The 26,393-nt window shown below is 36.7% G+C and overlaps 1 protein-coding gene across 1 annotated transcript; it reads right to left on the bottom strand.

Moving 5' to 3' along the window:
* Nucleotides 1-1,821: 1,821 nt before the first annotated feature.
* Nucleotides 1,822-26,105, bottom strand: ptpdc1a (protein tyrosine phosphatase domain containing 1a). Its single transcript, XM_046875068.1, has 10 exons — nucleotides 25,944-26,105; nucleotides 14,687-14,788; nucleotides 12,894-13,074; nucleotides 12,618-12,698; nucleotides 12,420-12,538; nucleotides 11,727-11,864; nucleotides 9,331-10,397; nucleotides 8,352-8,537; nucleotides 4,974-5,084; nucleotides 1,822-4,813 (listed from the first exon to the last, which is right to left on the bottom strand). Exons 2-10 carry the CDS (start codon nucleotides 14,778-14,780, stop codon nucleotides 4,703-4,705), a joined length of 2,088 nt encoding a protein of 695 aa, XP_046731024.1. The 5' UTR covers nucleotides 14,781-14,788; nucleotides 25,944-26,105; the 3' UTR covers nucleotides 1,822-4,702.
* Between the last annotated feature and the right edge of the window lie 288 nt (nucleotides 26,106-26,393).

Raw genomic sequence — 26,393 nt, 5'->3', positions numbered from 1 at the left:
AGTGAAAATTAAAAGTTGTGAAGAAAAATAGAAGAATAAATAGTGAAGTAAAGTACTGATACCAGAAAAATCTACAGTAACGAAGTATTTGTACTTCCCATGTTTGGGATCCGCTCACGATTCAAAACCTACAAGCTCTTCAGTCAAGCATAGTTGATATAGTGTCATGACTTGGGCTTGCATATATATATATATATATATATATATATATATATATATATATATATATATATATATATATAAAAATATAAAAATATATATAAATATATAAAAGAAAGTTTAAGTCTTTTCTTGCATGTCATTAAAAGTAACCAAAAACATTAACTGGGTAGGTTTAATGCCCACTCAAGTAAAAAAAAAGAAAAAAAAATTTGATTTTAGGTCTTCCATCATTTAGAATAGTAAGATCATTTAAATCCATAGTGAAGTCCACACAAAGTCAAAGCCAGACCAAGTAATGTTGAAGGATTTCCTTTTGCTAAATGACAACTCAACGATCTGCACCCAGTACATGGTATATACTCCGCAATCAATTCAACCATATGTGAACCTAAATTATTGTTTGATTTCTCATGGCATGTCTGAAACAACCTGTGTGTGTGCGGTCACTTCCTCTAGATTATAATCTTGATAGATTAAAAAAACATATTTTAGTCCCTGTGCCAAAAGATGTTTATGATTCTAAATTTATCCCGATCTAATAAAGTGGTTTACTGTTACTCTCAGTAGCATATGAGTTTTCTTTCTGGATTTAGACATAAACAACATAAAAGTATGTTTTAATTCAATCATTTTGATAAAAATAGATATATTTATTATATTATATATTTTTTAGGAAATAGAAGAACTAGAACTTCCTCTTGAAAGCATTCTTCCAGTTATTCTAGTAAGTATTAAAATCAACAGTACTGTGAAAGTGACTGGGTGTAATACATTGGTCAGTCTTTATGTTGACGATCTTTGATACAAGGAGAAAAATATGTAGGCCATCAAACAAATACAGCTATGCATAAATAAAATCAATGTGTAGTCAGTCGTTATTAATTTAGATTTTACACACTTATGCTTACCTGAAATTGCTATGAGCCATAGTTGTACACACGAGGTGATGACAAATAAAGTTTTTAAGAATGTCTTTTAGATATATAAAAATACTAATTTAGATACATAGTCAATACAGGAAATTAGTCTGATGTCAATTACATTAAGGAAATATAATGTCTGGCTGTGGCAGACAAACTTACCCCTGCAAGTACTGTGACTTACTATTGGGAGCATGTAGGACCTTTTCTATTTTCTACATATATTGAATAATGAAGCCAGCAAAACATTAATGGAGTACCAGAAACTGGCTTTTAGTATACTACCAATCCAGCATACTTTCTAGTTTTTCCCCACCACGTTCTATGCTGCCCACCCTGAGGACTGGTCAAACTTGTGACATTGGTGAAATATATGCACTAAATTTGCTTCACCACTGGAATAAACCAATGCTTTTGTTTTACTTAGCTGATTCTATCCTAGCCCAGGATAACTTGTTTGTAGATCATGTGACCTTGCTTTGTGTTTTGACAAGTTTGCTGTGCAATCTGCATTTTTCTGCCCTGATTTTATAGATTGTTTTTTATGCACTTGCATATTTGCTCATTTATTTGTGTGCCAGTTGTATTCATTTATACATTTTTATTTATATATTAATATTTATAACCATGCTTAAATGAATGAATATAGCACTTAATGCTGACATGGTCTGGAAAAAATTAAAATAAAAAATGAATCATCAATACAATTAATGTTCTGCAAATCAACACAACCAGCTTATTTTATTCAAGTTATTTTATTGGTATGCAGATAAGAACAATAAGTGCTTTCAAATCCTTAATATTCTGTAATGTAGACATCTGAAATCAGATGCATTTTACAGTTTCCCACTAGTTCAGGTTAATATTCACTTACAAATTCATATACATTCAGTAAGGGAATGAGGTTGAAGTTTAAACTCTAGTTACCTACAGTGCTTTTTGTCAACAGACAAAATCGACCATTTACAAAACAGCAGCTTAGTAGAAAATTAATGCCATTAAACTGAGGCAGAGGACATTCTGCAAAAGCTTGGACACAGGCAGGGCAGTTCGGTAACAACATACAAACATTTTTAAATACCATGTTATGTCAGTTGTGTTGTGAAGGCAATGCTGAAATATACAGTATAACCAAAAGTATGTGAAAAATCCCCCTAATTACTGACACCACTTCCAAAAAGTGCATAAAATTAAACACTTTGGCTACTAAGGTTGCTTGGTTAATGTTGGCTTTAGTATAGGTCATACTGAAAAGCTAAATGTGTTAACACATGGCCTTGTCATATGGTGCCACCTTTGCTAGTTTGTTTAATTTATTTTCTGCTAGATCTTCCCAGATCAACTGTAAGGGCTATTAGTGAAAGAAATCTGTAAAGGAGCAACACTAGCTGAACCACAAAGTGGGAAACTATGTGCACTAATAAAGCAGGGGGACAGAGTGTTGTATACGTTGTTTTATCAGAGTTCGAACTGCCTCTGCAAGCAACATCAACACAAAAACTGTGCATCAGGAACTACATAAAATGTTTCTATGACCAAGAAGCTGCACACACCTAAGCTCAGAATGCAAAATGCCAAGCTAAGTAACATCAAGTGGCCTTATTGTCATTTCGACCATATACAGTACACAGTGAAAAATAAATTATTCTAGAACCATGAAGCTAAATAAACCAGCACAAAACTATATGAGACTACCAAAATACTAAACAAAGACTACACAGGACTGTATGAAATGCATATTCGCAAACATCACAAGACAGTACAAAAATTACTAAAACAGGCCTTTACCTCGAGTGGTGTAAAGCACACTGCCACTAGAATCTGCAGTATTAGAGACCTGATCTGTATAATTATGAGTTATGCATCATTATCCAGCAGTCTGTTCTAAGACTGGCCTTGAGAGATGACAAGAGAACCCTACCTAACAAATGCATTGTGGCAATAGCTAATTTTTTGATACAGGAGGTACAGTATATTGTATAATTGTATTCCTCCAACATTGTATCAATAGACTGGAAAAAGCTCTTTCTATTTCAGCATACCTGTGCCTGAATGAGTTGTGGATGAAATCCAGTAGCCATTAACACTACTCCTCTGATTAACTTTGAAATTAACTGAATTTGTGAGCAAGTCCTTTTCCAAACGCAGTATTAGCATGCACAAGTGCCATTTTGACTGAAAGGGGAACAAATCTATGGTTCATATTAATTCAGATTAATATATACATATTGGTTTGGCTGCAAGGTTGTCTAACAAGATCTTAAGTGTGATGGTCAGGTTTATACATACTTTTGGTAATACAGTGTATCTGGAATTGCATTAATTAAACACCTTACATTTGCTACAAGTTGCCACATCTAACAGCGCAAACCTTGAATTGGTCTTTGTTTTCTTCGTTTTGTACTAACAAAATTGCTTAACTATACATATACAAATATGCAATAAAATATGTTGCACAGTCAGTGTATTTGGTTTTTATGTTAAAATGTGGAGGTACATAATAAAACAAGCAAACAATATTACAACACAGAGTGAGCATGAGAAACAATATTCCTACCTTAACATTTACATATTTCCTAATAAATAGTGCTATTAGTTCGAAAATAAATAGAGCAAAAATGCTCAACCATAGTGGAAAAACAATGACAACAATGTACATGTGGCACATACATAAATATGGCAGTATTTAAAAAGAAAAATCATCAAATCTGATGTGTGCGTTATGAGACATTAAATTAGTAAAAAAAAAATAAAGACAACAAAGCACCATTTAAGAATATCAAGCTTGCCGAAACCAGCTGTTCGTAGATAAACATAACATACTTTCTTTAAAAATAAACTGTTCAAAAAATTAAGAGAACACTTAAATCATCACAATCCTGTAGTGTCACACAGACCTCAATGTGCTAGCCAATAGTACCCTCACTGCTGTTAGGTACCAGAATAAAATCCTCACAGCCACTGTCACATCTTACATGGGTGCAGTGGGCCCTGGATTCCTCCTAGTACAGAACAATGCCTGGCCTCTTGTGGCCAGAGTATGCAGGCAGCTTCTGGATGATGAAGGCATTTATGCCATTGACTGGCCCTCACATTTCCCAAACCTCAATCCAATTGTGAACCTCTGAAACTGGACAATGTCCACTGTTAAAAGCGCTATACAAATAAAACTGAACAGAACTAAATTGAATGTATTGGCGTATCTGAAGCTGCCAAGTAGCAACATAGACTGTCAAGGAGCTCACCCCAGGATATCATCTCATCAGGATCATGCCCAAATGTTGTCAGGAGTGCATACGGTCATGTGGGGGAAATAACACTACATACTTACATTATGAATTTCCATAATGAAATTAATAAAAGTTAGACCAGCCTATAATTTTTTATATTAACATACATTGTTGGTGGATTTTCAATTCATGTGTTCCATTGACCACTGTCACATCATTTTGTTTTAATAAATTAAACAACGCCAATAAATGAAGATTTACTTAAATATTTCATTCATAAAGCTTCAATATGTGATATAAGTGTTTCCTTAAGTTTTTTTTTTAGCAGTGTATTAGTGCAGTAGGTGTATAGCCACAATGACTAGAGTGATTATTATTAGTGACAGATAGTCAGCTCTGTATTAATTCTGTCGCTTTTCTTCTCATATCACTCAGAACTGGAACTAGAATTTCCATAAGAGATTTATATATCTGCTGTCCATTTTCTGAATCATTGGTAACCTAAAATATATGGAAAACATATCCAGAATTAGTGCAAGAACTTTAAATTCAGTACAAGATACAAGCTGGAAGGTGGGTATATTTAAAGAATTCCATTGTTGGTTGTTACTCCCATGCAGTTTCTCAAGCATGAATTGCTTGCCAAACAACAAGAACTCACCCTAGTGAATGCTTTGATTGTACGATAGAGAACAGCCATTTCAACTTCTTCTGGTAATTTCATTAAATGTGCAGCACAGTCCAGGATACACAGAAGGGTTTGTCTGTGGCCCTACATGACACACAGAACAGAGACTGTAAGTGTTCCTGAATCCTCAAAACAACACAATCAAGAAATGTTCAAATCTTATTTCTAACAGAGCCTTAAATTAACAAAATTAAACAATATATCTAAATAAGCTACATCATTAAACCATTTAATGAGCCATTTTCAGGTCAAAAGCAAACAAAATGTAATACTATGGCATATAAAAGTCCAAATTGTACCTGGGTCTGATAAATTACACTATGTAAATATTATTGAGCTTTTGTCATTTATTAATCCTAAGGAGCCAGTTACTTCACCCGGATATATGGGCAAAAGCTCTGTATAAGCATCGATTTAAAAAAGTATAAAAACCTAACAAACAAAAAATAAGTTTATACTTTATAAGTTTAAATGTGCCATCTCAAATTTTCCTATGCCATTAATGGAGACAGAAAACAGTATAGGAATGCGAATGTCTGTAAAGGATTGACAGTTTTAGCTGTTACAAAGTCAGTGGAAGTGGTGTGTCATTCTTAAATATACTTCTAGTAAATATAAAAATCTACATACTTCTATTAAAATGTTTTTGTAACATAACCAAGGTAAAGCTCAGATTTTTCCAACCATAATGTAACTAGAACCAACAAAATATAATATTCAATTGAAAAAAATGAAAATTACATGGAAAATTAGCAGCTAAACATTTGTAGTGGATTCAAGTGTTCAAATTTGCATTTTGCAGCTGTTCATGAGAAATATTATTTTGTAGTCTAATGAGGTGCCAATGCAAGTCAAGGTAGCCATCATTAGACTAATGAAACAACATCTATCTGAAACATTCCTAAAAAGAAAGATTTTACTGGCAAACTTAGTAATATTAAGAAAGACCATGCAAGACAAAAAAGTGGATTATCGTAGAATTTTTTTCTTGGTGCATGTCAGGTTGAACTATAGCTGCCAACTGGTGCATGCAGGCAACTGGCAGCACAGAAGATTAACAACCGTAAAGATCTAAGTGACTTTGACGAGGGGCAAAACTGTGATGGCTATATAATTTGGTTAGTGGATCTCAAAAACTGCAAATCTTGTGGGGTGTTCTTGTATGCAGTGGTTAGCACAAAACAGATGACTGGGTCATGGGTGCCCAAAGCTTAGTGATGCATATTGAAAGTGAAGGCCAGCCTATCTGGTCTAATCTCACAGAAGAGATACTAAAATTGAGCCACAGTGAAAAAAACTGTTCAGAAATGCTTTATGGGATTAACAACTCTATCCAATCACAACTCTATGAGTTGTGCTGGACAAAAATGTATGATCCATGGAGGCCACACCTGACAATTATAGAACTTAAAGCAACAAATCGGTGCAAAATACTACAGAACACATTCTTGTGGAACCAGTAACTTGACTAGTCAGGGCCGTTTTAGTGGTACCATGGTGGGCATATATTTGAGTTAAAGTAGAGATACACTAGGTAAAAAAAATTACTCCAGTAAAAGTAAAAAATGTTCCCTTTAAACATTCACTTAAGTAAAAAAAAAATAAAATAAAATAAAAAATAAAATAAAATATTTTCCTTCAAATGTACGTGATTTATGTTCATGATTTATTATGGCTGTAATGTCCTATTATCATTTTAGTCACAAATCACATGCTTAATCAACTCAGTTTTTGTGAAAACACTCTAATGTTACTCTTAGAATACCAATCTAATAATATCATTTATCTAATATTATTAATCAAACACTGATGGATATCTATTAAAATGATCATGAACCCAAAAACCTATTTTTAACCACTTCAGAAAAACCGTGCAAATAAGGCCACAGGTGTTGTTTCAGGTTAGAATCAGGAGTTTCTCCTATAATTTATTACTCTCAAAATGTTATGCTTGCTACTGAACTGCAGCCCATCGACCTGGAGGTTTGTGCCGAGGACATTCCAATAAGCGGTAATCAAAAAAGTTCAAAACAAAGCGTGCACTCTAATCTGGTGGCTTGCTGTGTCCTTGACCAGTTACATTTTAATCCACTCATAAATTAATAGGAATGACAATCACTGAATTTAGCCTCAACAGTTAGTTTAATTAGGTTGCATTAATAACCACTGAGAATTATTTGAATGGCACAGTCCAGTAATTAAGCACAGACTGTTCTCATCTGCATTTAAAAGATTTGATTTCAATAAAGCTACTTTGGTATATGGTAAAACAGATATTCACAGCAGGAATGTGATGCAATCATGCAAACATGGACCAGACTCTCAAAAGAAAGTTTTTTTTGGGCTGTGCTATTTGTTCTAAATTATTAGATAATCAATGAATCTGATGATTATATTTTATTTTCCGATTAATTGATTTTTTTATTGAATGATTATAGATTAGTGTTTTGCTTATTATAATCTTTTATTTCGACATTTTAAAGCTACACACGGGGCACTGTGTTTCCCCACGGACCTTTATTATTGATGCACCGCCTGCTAAACTCACTATGGACACGATGGACAAGTAACACAGAAGATGCTGCAGATTGAAAGATTGAGGAACAAGGAGAAAACAGCAAGGGGCTAGGAGAAGATTCAGGCCAAAGAAAATAAAGTTTCCAAAGCATTTTGATGACATGCTAATTAAATTCACTAAATTAGTTTAGTTTTCACAGATAATTTTGTATGCAATTTCCGCAATAAAAATGCAAATGTTTCTAAAAAGGAAACAAATTACTTGTTCATTTTAAGAGACCTATCTTATTTTCTATTGTATATTTAGTATTGCTCTTTATTAAAGAAAAAAATACTTCTTATCTGATTAATCGATTAATCAATGGAATAATCGTAGAATACTTAATTATTAAAATAATCGATAGCTGCAGCCTGACTTTTCACACTATTCAGATTAACAACAGCCTAGGATAAGGCAAATATTTTATTATGTATACATATAATCATTAATGTTGTCTTAAACTAGAAGAAAATAACATCATACATCACAATGTGAATGTTAAATTAATTTATTGTATATTAATATGCTAAATAAATTGACTCTAATTAATAACATTACACTAACCAAAAACTGCATATTCATAAAAGCATATAGAAAAAATAAAAATAAAAACTTTACACCAAATGCTACAATGCACCGGTGAAAGATCTTATACAGCATATTGAACAAATCACCTTCAAAATCTATAGGACATTTAGGTTGTCAGAAAATGTCCCTTTTTGCCAACTAATTCTTAATCCTATTTATAAGGCTACTGTTTATTTAGTCCTTTTAAGTGTTTATTCATCTTTTACCTTGTCCATGATGCTGAGGGCTTGCAAAGGACTGTGGCTGTTCTGAATAAGTGCCTCCACACCCTCTTTAGTGATGACTGGCTCCTTCAGCTGCTCCAACCACGACCACATGAGAGCAGACAGGAGCAGTGGATTGCACTCTATGCAAAGCCTCTCCCACGCCCCTTCTTTGCAATTTAACTCTGTCTAAAAAAACAAAAAGGGTCTGAGTAAAAAGTCTGAGTAGTGATTTTAAACAAAAATGACATTAATTACCAAAACGACATTTATGACCAGAGGTGCCAACACTATTAACAAATAACATAAACTGATATCTAACTAAAATCTGCAGATATGTTTGAATTTATGTCAAATGTCACACATATAAGACCTGCAAACTAAAAAAAAAAAGGAGAAAGCTTACCAAAATGTCAATGCAAATTAAAAGTAATTGCAATCGTAAATGACCTTTGCATGTCACATCACCTCACAGGCAAAGGATGCCACATCAGTGAATTTTATTACCATTCAGTCTGATCCTGCATTAAATGACCACATTTTAGCATAGTTCTCAAATGTATTTTATATAGAAAGGGGTCAGAATTTGTACAGCTGTAAATAGATAGACAGATCTATATCCCAGAGGAAAATTGACAGATGTTGCAGATGTACATGTTGGTACCTTTGTGTTAGAAATTGCTAAGCCTCAGATCTTGCCATGTGAATTATGTGAGTGATTGATGTGACATGTTCTGTAAATGTGCCACAATAATATGCAATAATTAACAATTAACCTAATTTTTAACATTAGAATGGCAACATATTCAGGCATTGTAGAGAAAGGATCAAACAATGCAACTTTGTTTAAATGAGCTATACTCAATGGGTAGCATATTTATATATTCCAGTTTCAAATAATTAACTTTTACCTTAACAAATTTAACAAAAAACATCTAGAATGTTCAATGAAATAAAATCCAACCCAATGACATTTCTTTACCTGCCACATTGAAATGGCATTCCTTAGATTCTCTTCTTCTACATCCATCATGAGTGCCCTAGCCACCAGCTCATGGCGAACCTCTGGAGAAATCTCAGTTTGGAGCAAGAGGAAAGAAACATTGCTGCTTCCTGTACAAATTCCATGACATATCGTAGGATTTATATTATCCTTGATTAATGTTTCTTCTTTCAACAGCCTGGGAATTATGGCTGCACTGCTCCTTGAAAATCCAAATGACCTGCTGCGCTTTGTCTCTCTCAATGGTACCCGCTTCCTGCAAACTGGTGATGGAGGTAAGTGTTCTTCCTCTTTCTTGGGTTCATCAAGGGAGGCTGAGGAAGCGACTAGAGAGTCAGATTTGGAAGGGATACAGTTTTCAGGAGTCAACAGTGGTCTGCAGACCTGATCATCTGAAGATTCTCCCAACTTGCTCGGAGATACACAGTGCTCACTCAAGAGGTTTGACAGACCTGGGTGCCATCCAAATTCCTTGGACCTGGAGTCCAGAGTGTGTAGAGCAGTGTCGCTGAAGCTGCGCAAAATCTGAGCTTTGTTATTAACATCGTTTACATTGTCAAATTGTTCAGGAGGGGGAGTGGAGGATTGCAAGGAGTGTGGCATGTTCAAAAGGATGCCCTTCCCCCTCATCTCTTTTCCTAGCTGCTGCAAGGCCTGCTGCGATATGGTCTTTTCTACCTCAGCAGACAGGTCAGGGATCTGAGGCAGGTAACTTTCTTCTGCCATGTGTCTGTTCTCAGCAATGTCTAGCAGGAGCCTGCAGACCAGGTAGACTATCTTTGGCACGTGCTTCATGTGTCGAGCCTCGTAGCCATGCAGCAGGTGTCGCTGACGTGCCAGGTACTGAGACAGTGTGACGGCATGTGCTCTTGGTTCGACATTTGGGAACACGCAGTGCAGCGGGGCTACAAAGCGTGCAAACTCTCGTACACACAGTAACTGGCCGCGTGTCTGTATTGAGCTTGGACGCTTTGCCCGCACAAACAAGATGGCCTGGTCTGCACTCATTCGAAATGTGAAAACTAAATAGCAGGCCAAGAGAACACCTAGAAACAAAAATAACCAGCAGACAGACAATCAGTTTGTATGGTGAATAGGATTTGTATAGACAGTAAAACATTACTATAGCAGTTCACTATATACAGAAAAATGTATCTTTAATAACTATTCAAGTACTTGTGAACACCTCATATACTTAAAAACGCACAAATTGAGTTTCTTCAGCTGCCATGAAAAAATCAAATGAAAAAATAAACCTAATTTAACTGTATTAAATGGGAATATACAACATGATGCAATCACTCATCACACTTAGGAGCTTTTATTCAGCATAAGACACAAGGAGTTATTGGTCTGCAGTATTGACAGCAACCAACTTAAATAAGGCCAAGTGTGTCAATATTTTTAATTGACGTTCAAGAAGTATGAGTGTAATCAATTTTTTAATAATATGCATATTATATTTTTGCCTGCCAGCAGGAGTCACTGTTTTTCTATGGGTTAATCCCAAAAGGTTGGGATTAGTACTAGTACAGGTAGTGATCATTAGTAATAGATATTCTTAAAATGAAGCAAAATGGCTTAGTTTGCACAGGGTTGAATCTTGGCTGAGTCATGGAATGTAAATTCAAGCTAAATATCATGATAAATGAAAAACCAAAGTTTGTTAGACATGAGTGTGTATGCATACTCAGCATAGATTAGGCATTTGCATAGATAGATCCATGAAATAAGTGTAATTTGTTGTGTTAAAAACCTGTTGCGTCAATACAGATATTTTTGTCGTATGGACAAGGGCATCACTAGACAAAGTTTTCTTATCGAAAGCTTTAAACAAAAGATCAACTGATCAGAGGTTTACTTTTTCAATATCAGATTCTGTGTTCAAGAACAAAATTAATTAAATTGCACAGTTCTAATAAAAACTGGCATTTCAAATAATATAATAATATTATTATATTATTAATAAAAATAATTCAGGGTTGAGTCAAAAACGGACAGCAGAAATACAGATCTGTTTTTACCAACCAAAGATATCAACTGGATTTCATGTCAGCAAAAAAAAGCCATGCGTTGCTGCTGTTTTACAGGAATGTTGATATTTAGTATTTAAATGTGTGTTATAATCGCATGTGATTATGACTAATCAGCAAATATAGTACAAATGCTGATGTCTTTTGCATAAAATAATATATTAATATATGAGAGAGAGAGAGAGAGAGAGAGATAGATAGATAGATAGATAGATAGATAGATAGATAGATAGATAGATAGATAGATAGATAGATAGATAGATAGATAGATAGATAGATAGATAGATAATATATGAAATGCATTATATTACTGCATGCATGCAAGCACAGTTGAATTCTAACCTGTTCTTCCAAGACCAGCATGACAGTGAATGGCCATCTTCCCCTCTTGCACAGCAAAAGACATGACCTTCACCATGTCTAAAATTGTTGTAAGGGAGGCTACCCCGTAGTCTTTCCATCCAAAGTTGTAGAAATAGACTTAAAGGTACATTTTTGTTAAAAAGTTAATATATTTCAACAGTCAGACAAAACTTCTATTCTGTTCTTGACAACAATACTGTGTGATAAATTCATTTATAATTATGTTAATATATTAAATGAAAATCATGTAAACAAACAAAGCAATAATATGTTTCTACATTAATGTGAGAAAAACCCATTTGAAAAGTTTGGGTGGTACTTTGAGCATTTAATGACAAGCTGAGGCCTGTAGAACCTTTTCCCTAATGTGCTTTCCTAGAAGTGGTTGGCTATAAGCAATGAAACTATCTCAGGAGAGCTTGTTAGGAGATGCCAATCCTCCACTTATCTCTTTAGGTTCAGAACAAACATGGAATCAAATGTTATTATACACACATTATTACAAAATACAAAACACATTAGAAATAGGCTCCTTCCAGCAGCTAAATCCTTGGACTAAAACCATTTATGTTTTATAAGCCAGAAACAATTAGTCCTTTTGTTAGATAAACTTTATCAAGGAACATAAGCCTGAATCTATTAGCCTGATTAAGTTGTGTGTGTGTGACTCACTCCCTGCCTCCATGAAGACCTCTGGGCGGTAGGTGAATCCACTCTCTGGCTCCAGGGGATAGCCACAGCTGGCATGCTCTCCTGGGTGCTGCAGGTTAATTATGGTCTTTAATCCGCATCTAGGAAGAACCAAGTGTAAACACAACGTCTCCTTGGTGTTACCTACTTATTAGAATTAGCAAGCACAGCAAATCCTACCCCAAGAACTGGTTGATGATGTTGTATTTTTCAATAATCTCAGTGGAAGGCCTTGCCATGGCTAATAAGTTGTCTGTAATCCTGTGTAATCAGAGTAGAGAAAATGAGTAGAAATACAGATTTTCAAATCATACCAGAACACAATTTTCTCATGGCATTGTAAGCAGACTTTTAAGATAAGATTGTCAATGCGTCTGCTGCTCTATCAGCTAGTTCAGCCCTGTATGATTTACTCATGATTGCTTTGCGATCCAAAAAAGATGAAAAATGGCTTACCAAGAGGAGTAGAGTCCTTTGATGACCTGTTCTTTATCACTCCACCGAGATGGATTTTCATACTTGCAAGCTCGTCCTCCACATGCCATGGAGCACTGCATGTGGCCTGGGATTACATGCCTCAGTGTCTCACCCACCTTGGTGTACTTTGCTGTGGGGACCCTGACACTGGTTCTGAAATCTGAAACGAGAGTCTTTTTACATCCATAATATGTTCTATGTGTGTCATCTACATCTCAATGTACCAGCAATGTTAAAACCTTTAAATAGTACATGAAAAGATCAAAAGACTCTGTTGTTATTTTCAGCACATTAACCCAGACTAATGATGGTGAACACTCAAACCATAGAACAGATGCAAATGCCCCATTGCCGGTGGATGATAGAAAACGCAACCAATCCAAGAAAATTATTGTCTTCTAGAGGTTCCACAGAGAAGGTATCAAAGAAATACTAACTTTGGAAAACATAATAATTACATTTGCATCCATTCAGTGCTGCCTGCTCCTCAGCCATGCTGACTGCTACCACAACCTTCTGAGAGGACAAAAAGAGAACAGCTGGACTACACCTCTGCCTCTTCTTTTGGACTTTCTGCATGTTCCTCCTCAGAATCAGGAGGGTGAAATAAGCACAAAAGAAGCAACGCAACTACCGCGGTTGCACTTAAGGCAGTCTCCATAGTGACCAGTGTCCAAGTCAGTAGGAGATGGAGCAGAGGTTTCACCATGAGCACATCTCAGGTAGAGAGCAGATTGCTTGATGTGTTGGAAAGACAGATGACTCATTTTCTGCAAGGACTGCATAATGCAGAGGTTCACTGATGCAGAAATTAGTCTCTGCTTCTAATGTATTCCATTTGAACTATTAAAGCAAGCATTTGAACTACATGTAAGATGTTTCTTGAGAGAAAAAATTATCCGCCTTGTCCATCAAACAGCAAAAGTGCTTTTTTAGCTTATGCTCGTCATACCATATAATAAACTAGTCAAATTACTGATGTGCAAAAACTACACTAAAATACTCAACATGAGATCTTATCGAAAACCACTAGTCTATTTCTTACTAACTATCCCAAAATGCATACTGAGAGAAACATTTGGTGTGTACACCCCTTAATGACTCAGGCCAAGCTTTTCCAATTTTAGTTTGTTAATGTTATAATAACTAATTATTTTAAGCTGAATGCATTAGCAGCAAATCTTCTTGACAAACATTGAATGCAAAAACAATGCCTTGACGTGTCCGCAGTACCCAGACACACAATAGTGGTTACTTGAATTGTACTGTTTGTATAACAAAACCACAGCAATCCATGTAATCTCAGTTATTTCATTTACACAATAGCTGCTGAACATAAGAGTTGCTACTACTGGTAGTAAGAACTGAGTGGGTTGAATCAAAAGCAGTGTTGCAGCATCTTATTATCTTCAGATCAACATGAAGGGGAAAATGTCTATAGGAAAAACTCTGAATTAAAAACAGATTAATGTTTTAAACAAACATTGATATTATTCTATTTTTAGAGTTAATATCCGTTTACATTGTGCTAAACAGGACAAATGTTTTTAAAGAGACACAAACTTTACAACAGTACACAGGTTAGCCTACAAACTCACACTAATTCCAGAATCCGGAGGAACGTTGTCTCGTTTTTACTGTGTACCGTGTACAACTGTGTATAGTAAAAATGACAATAAAATCCTCTTGACTCTTGACTTGAATATATATGTGTGTGTGTGTGTGTGTGTGTGTGTGTGTGTGTGTGTGTGTGTGTGTGTGCGGTGACCTACCTGGTTCCATGTCAGTGGTGTGCGCTGCACTGCTTCCTGCACTGCTGCTGCTTGAGTAGGCCATGTCACTCAGCAGACTGACACCTGCTGCCATGGCAGAGCCTGTAAGAATGTGGAGGCAAATGTGGCATCAAAAGACTGAGGATAAAAGGCAGGACTACACATAGGGCAAACAACTTAGCAAACATATAATCATACAGTTGCCCAAAGTGATGCAGCCTTTACAAGAGAAGGGTGTTAAGCAGGTTGTCATATCACATGCTGGCCCCAAAAGGCCCATGGGGCTGGAAGCCACACCTTTCCATAAGGTTGGGAGGAGATTCATTTTACACCATAACATAATAATGAGTCTAAAATTACACTTTGTTGTTTGGTAATGTAAGCCCACAGTACACTAAAGCAAAGGCATGGCATTTGCAAGACAAGGCCTAAAGCATGAGTAGCTAGTTAAGGAGGAACTTAGTCAATCAGCCATCCCAAAAATATACTTTACTATTGTATATTTGGTAACTAATATACTGTTCTCACAATCAAATCAGCTTTATAAAACCTAGATCCCTAATGATTATATCCCCAATACAAAAGGTAAAAAGGGTAAGAAAGAAATCCCTAATGATGAGGTTAATTTTACATGTGACAATGAAAACATGGGCTGATGCAACAGCTAAACATTATTACTCTCCTGTGTACCTTTCACACATCTGAGGCTTTAAAATTATTGAAATACCATTAGGAGACATATCAGGCATGACCACTGTCAGAATTTTTCTTCAAGGTGGCAAGAGTTGGGAAGGCTAAGATAAAACATGTCTGCTATTAAACCAATCTCTGTTGAACATCATAAGCATTGCATCTGTAATCAATGTCCTTATGTATGTATTTCAATGCACACAAGTCAACATAAATTTATTTACTTATGAAAAAAAAAAAAATTATATATATATATATATATATATATATATATAATTTTTTTTTTGTCCGCCTCAAATACACATTAGTATTTTACATTTACATTTGTTGCATTTGGCAGACGCCCTTATTCAGAGCGACATACGTTTTACTTCTCTAATATGTGGTATAAATGGTATGTCCTCTTCCTCAGTTTCTTTAAGAACCATTGTTTTCACCTTGCAAGTGGTGTGCTTTTAATGTGCTAAAAAAGATCCTCCTGCATTTCTCCGATATGCAGAACTCCCAGAACTCCACATATCCACATTTTTCCATAAAAGCTCAATTTCAAAATTCCAATGTAACCACCGGTACACTGACTCGCTCTGTTACTTGCTTGAGACCTGCTCTGTTATCAAGCAGCAGTTTTTATTTTTTATTTTACATTACTCAAGAAATTAAGCAAAATGTAAGCTTCTCTTTCTTCAGGTAACATTAATAATTTTGAGCAGCCTGCTTAGGTTCAGTTTATTTTAGGTTCAAGAAATATTAGGACAATCATGTGATATGCTGTGTTTAATTCATGGTGTAAAGTGAGCAGAGGAAGCAATGGAGCAATTCAAGCCTCATTTACATTGTAATGTACACTTCTTTGGTTCCTAAAACAGTGATGTGATTGAAATAGCACCACAGGACGCGCTGCAATTTTCAGCATTCCAAGGGAAACATTATTCCGTATTTTGGTCGATATTAGCCAAGTTCAAGAGGGAGATTTCTGAAATAAATATCAAAACACAATGCAAAAATAATTGTCAGAAATAAAAGTTAATACATACATAAAATACCATTTGTTTGTTTGTATTTGTAGAGAGGATTGGATAAAACAGTGATAATTCATTTTAATTATGTATCTTTACAAAATTAATAAAGAAGTATGTCTGAAGCCCCCTCAAAAGATCATGCTCTTATTGTGACATTTATTTATTTTACTTCCTTGTCCTCCCTCTGCCTCCCTCTACCAATTGTTTCCACCTGTTTCCTGTTTAAATCCCTAATCACTTTCTCAAATTATACCCTCTGTTTCTGAGTCTCTTTGCAACGTTTTGGTTCATGTCAATGTGCATTACTGGGCCTTGTATTCCCACATTTCTTGCTCTTAACTTTAACCTACTTTAATCAGTTGTCCATTTCTCCAATTTCTGATTATGGATTATCTTTTTTGTGATGCCTGCCTGCATGTTTCTTGACGTCCACAGCTGACTATTGTCATGGCCCCTTTAGCTATTTTCTTATTGTGATATTTGTTTATTTTAAATGATCCTGTCTCTGCCCCTTTGTGTTCATCCCAATTCCAAATCCACCTGTTTATAAATTATAATTTATTTATGCTGCCTGCCTGTTTCTCTACATCTGATGTAGGCTATGCTGTGTTGGCATTTCTGTCTCTTTATATAGGACTAATTTCAATGTTCTGCACAGTTCAAAATGTACTCTATTATTGCCTTTTAAACAGGTCCTGTTCCTGATGTAGATATTCACTTTACCAATAAAAAACAAACAAATACACATTTTTAAATAGAAGAGTATGGTGATTATGCATAAATCAGCAAATGGATTTAAATAACAAAATAATATATATATATATATATATTATTCATTTATTTATTTTTTTTTTTTGAGAGAGAGAGAGAGAGAGAGAGAGAGAGAGAGAGGGGAAGAAATTGAGGTCTGGGTGCTTTGAAGCCACTTAAGTAACTATATGGACAACTGGGACGCTTCACTTTTCCAGCTATATGTGGTTCTTCCACAAACTTTCAGCACACACTTCTAGAGGAAGTCTTTGCATGGAATCACATTGAATTTTCACTTCAATTCAATTCGCAAACAAAAACCTGTTTCAGCACAACAGTGCACCTGTGCACAAAGCCAGCTCCATGAAGATATGGTTTACATGGGTTGGTGAAGCTCTTGAGGGCCTGCTATAGAGCTCGGACCTCAAACCTATTGAACACATTTGAATGTATTGGAATGCTGACTGCACACCAGGCCTCCTTACCCTACCTGACTTTAATAATGACCTTGTGGCTAAATGACACATAAGAATGATGATCTACAACTTAACTCCAAAATGTAATGAAACGTCTTCCTAGAAGATTGGAGCAGCAAACGAGAGATAAATGTCAGTGGTGGGCCGTGCGTTTGGTACCTGGGACTTACCCGACTTAATCCACTTCTTAATACCACCACAATCACGTCGCAATTATAGAAACCATCTATACTATACAAAAACGCAATATAACAGCTCGTGCCACTACAGAGAGAGAGGCGTTTTACATATGAAGGGTGAATACTATTTTACTAAAGCCACAACTGTGCCACCAACATCATCTGAAGCAGTTCAGAATCAATATTTGTCTAATAACATGATAAAAACATTAAAATGTAAATAAATACAACCTACTCACCAGAGATGCAGACTCATAATTTGCACCGCTTCTCAGAGGCTGTAAGCCAGTGGTACCGCTCGTATTCACTGGTCTGGAAGTGGTGAACAAACCATTTTCCAGGCTGAGACAAGCTAGCTAGCTTCGGGGTTGGCCGACCTCTTTTTACGATGTCTAGCTTTTCTTGAAAATGTATTTTCAATGAAATCTGATTGGTTAAAGAAACAAACCCATTGCTAATAGAGACAAAGGTAAAAAGGCCAGCAGTAATGACTTTGAAGGCCCTGGGCAGATTAGATTGGCATGGCAGCACATAGAGGCTGAAATCTTATTGGACAAAAAAAATTTACATCCACATACATGTAGTGTGCTTCTGATAGTGTTTAGGCCAGCAGAGAAGGCTTTGCGGGCCCTGACCACCCACCACTGCTAAACACAGAATGCGATGTTAAAAAAAGCACACACGAATCTTATTGTCAGATTTCCACAAACTTCCAAATAAAAAAAACTTTTTTTTTTTTTATGTCAACCCATTCTTTACAATAGTAAATAAAAATAGTAAATATTCAGTTGGAGACAGGTAGCTGCATTCTTGTCTCAGGCATAGTGGGGTGACGTCTGTCTACCCACACCACTATTGCTTGGGGGAGGCAAAGAGCGTAATATTTACATTAATATTTTCAGAATTTAGCAGACACCCTTATCTAAAGCAACCTACAGAAGTGCTTTGCAATCTCTATTTAAGACACATCCACATGATCGCTAAATGATAGTATAATACTATATTGCATACCACCAGAACCACTCAACTAAGGACGCCATTGCTCATCTTCTCCACACAACGATGAGCCACCTGGACTACAGAAAAGGGAATTATGCAAAAATTCTGTTTGTAGATAACAGTTCAGTGTTCAACACCATAACTCCCTTCACGCTCACCCCCAAGTTGGAGGTCCTAGGATTGAGTCAATGCACTCCAGCACTGGAGCTCCCCATGGTTGTGTTCTGAGCCCCCTGCGCTCCTAAAGGAGATTAGAAACCTGGAGAGATGGTGCTGGTGCCAGGAAAACAATCTTCTCCTGAATGTCAGCAAGACTAAGGAGTTGATCGTGGACTTCAGCACGAAGCAGGAGCGGTCATACCAACCGCTAAACATCAACGGGACCCCAGTGGAGAGAGTGGACAGTTTCCGGGACCTAGGTGTATACATCACACAGGACCTGCCTTGGTCCTGTTACATCAACACCCTGGTAAAGAAGGCCCGGCCGCATCTGTACCATCCAAGACGTTTAAGGAACTTTAAACTACCCTCTCAGGTGCTAAGGACCTTTTACACTTGCACCATTGAGAGCGTCCTGACGAGTAGCATTACTTCCTGGTTTGGGAACAGCACTATGCAGGACAGACGAGCCCTCCAGGGGGTGGTGCGGTCAGCTGAACGTACCATCTGCACTGAGCTCCCTGACCTGCAGGACATCTACAACACACGGTGACAGACCAGGGCCAGGAAGATTGTGAAGGACCTCAGCTATCCCAACAATGGACCGTTTTCTTTGTTGCATTCAGGGAAGTGCTTTTGCTCCTTGAAAGCGAACACAGAGAGAATGAGGAGGAGCTTCTTCCAGCAGGTAAATCAGAGTTTAAACCAGGAAACACCCAGGAACTAGTACTGGACCTCTCTCTCCATTGTCACTCATTTCTGCACAACTTCTTTTTCCACTATTATGACACCTTAACTCTGGACAGTCACTTCAACTCTGGACTTGAACAGCACAGTGCCACTTATATATACACACACACACCACACCATACTGCACATGGACGCTTTAAGGACAATCACTAAATCACCTTAATTTGTACTTTCAATATCTATGAATCATTTATGTATATACATATATTTTCAAAAGTTTATACTTGTTATTTTTTTTATCCTTAAATTCTATCCCTTTTTTATGCTTAAATGTTGGACAGTCATACAAAGCATTTCGTACTCTATATGTATGTGTGTGTGTGTGTGACAAATAAAATTTAGTTTGATTTGATTTGATTACCAATATTAACTTAGGAACAGCTAGATTAAACACATTAATAAGACTATAAGTCAATTTTGTCAGCTTATGCTTCTTTGTGTTGCCGCACAACAACGCTGCACTAATTCAAAGAGTGGTGCTCACTTTTATCTGAACTTTGAAGTGATTTTTCAAAGCAGTTTCTAAACAAATCCCAACAACCCACAGGAACAGTGTGCACCAACCATGCTTCTTCCCTTTTCTGATTCTCACTCTGAACACACCAGCATTGCGTTTTGCAGATTCTTTAGTGTAGTGACACTACAGTATATGCATTTAAAAAAAAAAAAAACACCATAAAAGGCTAATAGACAAATAACTGCTAGCCAACATTAGGTATCAGATTTAACAAATATTTTATATAGCAATATTTCAATACATTTACACTGTACACAATATACAGTATATGGTATTTAGGGCAAAATTAACAATTATTTAGACACTATTAATCTATAAAAAAATGTATTGGGCGACCTCCTCACGATGTGTAGCTTTTCTTGAAAATTTATTTTAATGTATGTCAGAGACCAAATTAATTTCTCTTCCTCAGGAGGCATAAAAAAGCCTAACTTCAATATATTCATGTGTGCAGAGCACTACAGATGCGTTTTGCCAGTCGAACTTGACTGTAACAGTTTCCCTCTGACCAACCTGAGCTGGCCCTGTGAGGCGAATATGAAATCCGATTGGTTAAAGAAACAGAGCTTTTTCTTATTCTTTACTATGGTAAAAAAACTAAAAAAACTAAAAAAACTAAAAATAAAAAAAAGCCCAGCAGAAAAGACTTTGAAGGCCCTGGGCAAATTAGTTTGACATGGCAGCACATAGAGGCTGAAATCTTATTGGACAAAAAAAAAATCTAACATTCACATACACGTACTGGAAGCAGTGCAGTCAAGAGAAACACCATGAAAGGAAGATAATAGATTGTTGTGAATAAATGAATACAATTTCATGGAACACATTTTATTTAACCAGGTTAGTCTCATTGAGATATAGAATCTCTTTTTCAAGAGAGACCTGGACAAAATATTAGAATTTAGGTTGTAAATGTAGGTCAGTGCTTCTGACAGTGTTTAGGCCAACAGAGAAGGCTTTGCTGGCCCTGACCGCCCGCCACTTTTATTGAATGTATCATTTGGTACACTGAAAATATGACGTGATTCAATATACTGTTACACCATACAGATTTAATATATTAATCTAGCTTTAAAAAACAAAAACAATTACAACAAAGCAACCTGAATGTGACGCAAGGTGGTAGGTATTGAGCACTTTCCCCAAGACTTCTTACAGTAAACATCACTTTTTTGTTATTAAAGAAAGCATTTGTAATTAAGTTATTATTAGCCCTAAATTTTGTACAACATCCAGTTCCCTGTGAATTAGCAGCTGGAATTTAGAAACAACTCCAAACATTTCAAAAGCACATTATTTTGATCCTGTGATTACCACTAGCACTACTGTCAGCAACTCCTACTATCTAAGAATTCAGCAGAGCTTTTTTTGCCCGTGGAAATCATAATTAGATACACAAATCTACTGCCAAGGCAAAGTACATTCCGCCATTCATTTTGCTCTGATACACCCTTCAGTGAAATGTTGCAAAACACTGACATGTCAGTAAAGCTTTTTTGTTGTTAGGTATTAGTGCTGAACCAAATCCAGTCATTTTTGTATTCATTCTGTTTGTTTACTTGTGGTTTAAATGACAGAGTTGTGCTCCCTGGTAACGTCATAGCAACTGGAAGACTAAAACACTGCAGTAATAATGGCACCGTGTTCTCGGTTAAACCTGTGATCCAATAACATGCACATTCATGTAAAGTGTGTTTTGTTAGCCCTGTTTTTTTACTTGAGATTACATCGCTTTCCACTCCAAAATCATGTGTATAACTGCAGAAGTTAACCACCCAGAAGAATGACACTAGGCTCAAATTACATAGGCTGATTTGTGAATATTATTACATTCTGATTTATGTCAGTGGGTAAAACTGTGAATCAGAAAAGTGAAATATTTGACATGCATTAAATATCCATGCAAATTAATTTGACTGTCAGTATTTTTGCTGTACTTGATTGCTTGATTTCATTGTCAAGGGAAATGGTGGTTACAAGAAAAATACAGTGCAATCAGCTTATGCCAAAACAAGCTATATGGTTATTAAGACTGAATAGAACTAAAACAGTGTTCTTGGGTTTAAATATTTTCCTAACACACCAGGTTTTTGAAAAACAGGTGCACAAAAACTATATTTTTGATGGAGTTCCATAAAGCAAAAAAAACTAAATTAAAATAAACAAAATTATAAATTAATAAATTAAAAGGTATGAAATTGTGGTATACTGTATGTAGGGAATAAAACAGGATGAACTATGCTGTTGTAGAAAAGTGCAGTCTGGCATAAATTACTAATTTACTTTTACCACAACAAAGATAATTATTTGCCTATAATCGCATGAAGCAAAGCATTTAACTCATCTTATATAGTTCCGTTCCACTACATTTCTTATAATATCAATTGGACATTTCACTTGTGTAGAGTGTAGTGAAGGTGAAGAGAGTTTTTGATAGGGTGATGATCATGAAGCTAAAAGTTGAAGGGGTGATGATAAATGTCATCAGTGCCTATGCTCAACAAGTGGGTTGTGGGATGGAGGAGAAGGAAAAATTCTGGAGTAAGTTAGATGAAGTGGTAGATGGTTTACCTAGGAATAAAAGATTGGTGATTGGGGCAAACTTTAATGAGCATGTAGGGAACAGAGGTGATGAGGAGATGATGGGTAGGTATTGCTTTAAGGAGATGAATGTGGAAGGGCAGATGGTGATAGATTTGTGAAAAACAAGGGAAATGGCAGTGGTGAATACTTATTTTAAGAAGAAGAAGGATCATAGGTGACGCGTAGGAAGGTGCACACAGGTGGACTATATTCTATGCATGGGGATGCAACCGGAAAGATATTGGAGACTGTAAGGAGTTGGCAGGGGACAGTGTAGCTAGATAACATCAGATGGTGGTCTGTAGGTGGCCATGGAGGTGAAGAACACGAGAAGGAAAGTGAGGAGTGAAAAAAGAATAAGGAACTGAAGGATGAAGACTGTAGTATGAGATTCAGGGAAGAGGTCAGACAGGGGTGAAGAGGTGCTGGATGATTGGGCAACTACTGCAGAAGTGATAAGGAAAAAAGATAGGAAGGTACTTGGTGTGATGTCTGGAAAAAGAAAGAAACAAAGAGACATTGTGGTGGAATGAAGAAGTGCAAGAAATCATAAGGAGAAAGAGATTGGCAAAACAGAATTGGGATCAGCAGAGAGATCAGAAAAGTAGGCAGGAGTACAAGGAGATCAAATCACACCATGAAGTTATGGGAAAGAGTAGTGGAAGCCAGGCTGAGAGAAGAGGTGACCATCTGTGAGCAACAGTATGGTTTCATCCCAAGGAAGAGCACTACAGATGCAATATTTGGTTTGAGAATGTTAATGGAGAAGGCCAGAAGGAGTTGCATTGTGTGTTTGTGGATTTAGAGAAAGCATACGACAGGGTGGAGAGAGGAGTTGTGGTATTGTATGAGGACGTCAGGTGTGTCAGAGAAGTATGTGAGGGTGGTGCAGGACATGTATGAGGACAATGTGACAGCAGTGAAGTGCACAGTAGAAATAACAGACTGGTTCAAAGTAGAGGTGGGACTGCCTCAAGGATAAGAACTGATCCCTTTCCTGTTTGCAGTGGTGATGGACAGGTTGACTGACAAGGTCAGACAGGAGTCTCCCTGGACTATGATGTTTGCAGATGATATTGCGATTAGTGGCAAGAGTAGGAAGAAGGTTGAGAAGAGCCTGGAGAGATGGAGGTACACGCTGGAGAGAAGGGGAATGAAAGTCAGTAGGAGTAAGACAGAGTACATGTGTGTGATTGAGAGGGAGGGCAGTAGAGTGGTGTGGTTGCGGGGAAAAGAGGTGGTGAAGGTAGATGAGTTTAAGTACCTGGGGTCAACAGTGCAAAGTAATAGAGTGTGTGTTAGAGAAGTGAAGAAAAGAGTGCAGGCAGGGTGGAGTGGGTGGAGAAGAGTGACAGGAGTGATTTGTGATAGAAGGGTATCTGCAAGAGTAAAAGGGAAAGTTCATAGGACTGTGGTGAGACCTGTGATGTATGGTTTAGAGACAGTGGCATTGAGTAAAAGACAGCAGGTGAAGCTGGAGGTAGCAGAGCTGAAGATGTTGAGATTTTCATTTGGAGTGACGAGGATGGATAAGATTAGAAATGAGTTTATTAGAGGGACAGCGCATGTAGGATGTTTTAGAGACAAGGTGAGGGAGGCGAGATTGAGATGGTTTGGACATGTGCAGAGGAGGGACATGAGTTATATAGGTAGAAGGATGCTGAGGATGGAGCCGCCAGGCAGGAGAAAAAGAAGAAGGCCAAGGAGAAGTTTATGGATGTGGTGAAGGAAGACATGGAGGTAGTTGCTTTGAAAGGGGCAGATGTAGAGGACAGGGAGGTTATGGAGAAGGATAATCCGCTGTGGTGACCCCTAACGGGAGCAGCCGAAAGGAGAAGAAGAAGAAGGAACCTGATCTTAACATCACTGAGTCTGTCTGGGATTACATGAAGAGACAAAAGGTCTCAAGGCAACCTACAGCCACAAAAGATCTGTGAACAGCTCTCCAAGATGTCTGAAACAACCTACCTGCTGAGTTGATGTACAAGTGCATCAAGAAGAACTGAATCTGTTTTGCAGGCTAAGGGTGGTCACACAAAATATCTATATTTATTTTATTTACTTTCCATTTTATCAATTGATAAAAATACCTTATTAACACTTATTTTTGAAAGAATTCTTACTTTAAAGTACCTGCCTAAAGTACTGTATATGATTTAGGTGACCACATACACATATTTTTGTTTGTTTGTTTGTTTGTTTTGTTTTAATTCTGTGAATTTGACAATGTAAAAACCATTATATTTCTTTTGTAACAGACTTGTCTTCACCAGGAAAAAAAATGTGTCACACAGCTGTGTTTAACTCCTGTGTAAAAGCCAAACTTAAGAATAATATAAAAATTATAGTACGTTTCTTTAACTTCCTGATGACCTCAGGGATGATAGATTTGTAGCACAGTAGTCAGTTAATATATTTATATGCATTTTCATTAAATGTATGCATTTATATGCCTGAATGAATGAACCACATTTACTACATGGTGCTACATGGTACTGTTACCGTTCACATAAAATATCAGAAGATAGGTTAAAATGGGATTGCAGGGATTTATGATCATGATCAATGCTCGGGATGCTGCTGCCTCTTCACACCAGGCCCCTAAATATCACTCAGAAACAAAATGACACGAGTATTGAGTGTGTATCTTTTCACACCCAGTTTACCGATTTCGTAACGGATACTTCCAGCATGATGCTGATAGTTCTAAGTATTAGTCACGGTTGCATCCATATTTCATTTCACGTATTATTATATAAGCTTGTTTTTGCTAATGGATGTTAATGATATTTGTCTTATCACAAATAACATACAAACAATCAGTTTGTGAATGTGAATGTGACATGATAGAAAGCAGCCTCCAGTATCCCACCGTAACGCGAAATGTAACACGGACTGCAATACTATTGTGGATTCGCGGATAACCGCTGACAGAATGAGCATTGTTTACATAGCAGGGTATGTGTCACTGCAACAGATTACCGTTGCAACAACTACCTTATCTATTGCACGGTCTAAACACTTAATGCAAACCGCCCAAAGCTATCATCAAGCCGCTATCTCGGGCAGAAAGCAAACGTAAATATTTGGTACAATTAAAGCTAATGGCTGTATATCTAATTGTCGACTACATACCTCGTTCCTTTTCTTAATGCTTTTTCATCAGCTCCTGGTCCATGGCGCACAATCACGCACAAAACAGCAGGTGTCCTGTTTAAACCGCGGCACAAACGTCCAGTGTTTCAACCATGTCTTCACTGGACATTTTCAAACAGTTACATTTTAACAGGTTGTTGGAGGACAGAAATAAGGGATCCAATTGGCTCTTTGGTGATCACGTGAGCAAACCAAGGCCCATGACGTTTCCGCTTTGAAGAATTAAAGAAAAAGGTACTAAGCGCTCGGTATAGAAAATAGACCTCGTTTCATTCTTCAGAGGAAGAGGCCTCGGTGCATTTGGATGCACATCTGTTGGAAATTACATTGCAAAAAGCGAATAATAACCATTATAAATGAGGAGATAAGCTCTCCAGTGGACAAAAAATCCCATTTAGAGCAAACATCTGAGATGATGTTTGTATCTAT

Source organism: Silurus meridionalis, chromosome 19, assembly GCF_014805685.1.
Source record: "Silurus meridionalis isolate SWU-2019-XX chromosome 19, ASM1480568v1, whole genome shotgun sequence".
Taxonomy (NCBI): domain Eukaryota; kingdom Metazoa; phylum Chordata; class Actinopteri; order Siluriformes; family Siluridae; genus Silurus; species Silurus meridionalis.
The sequence above is the reverse complement of the archived record's forward strand: the minus strand, read 5'-3'. Positions and strand labels throughout refer to the sequence as shown.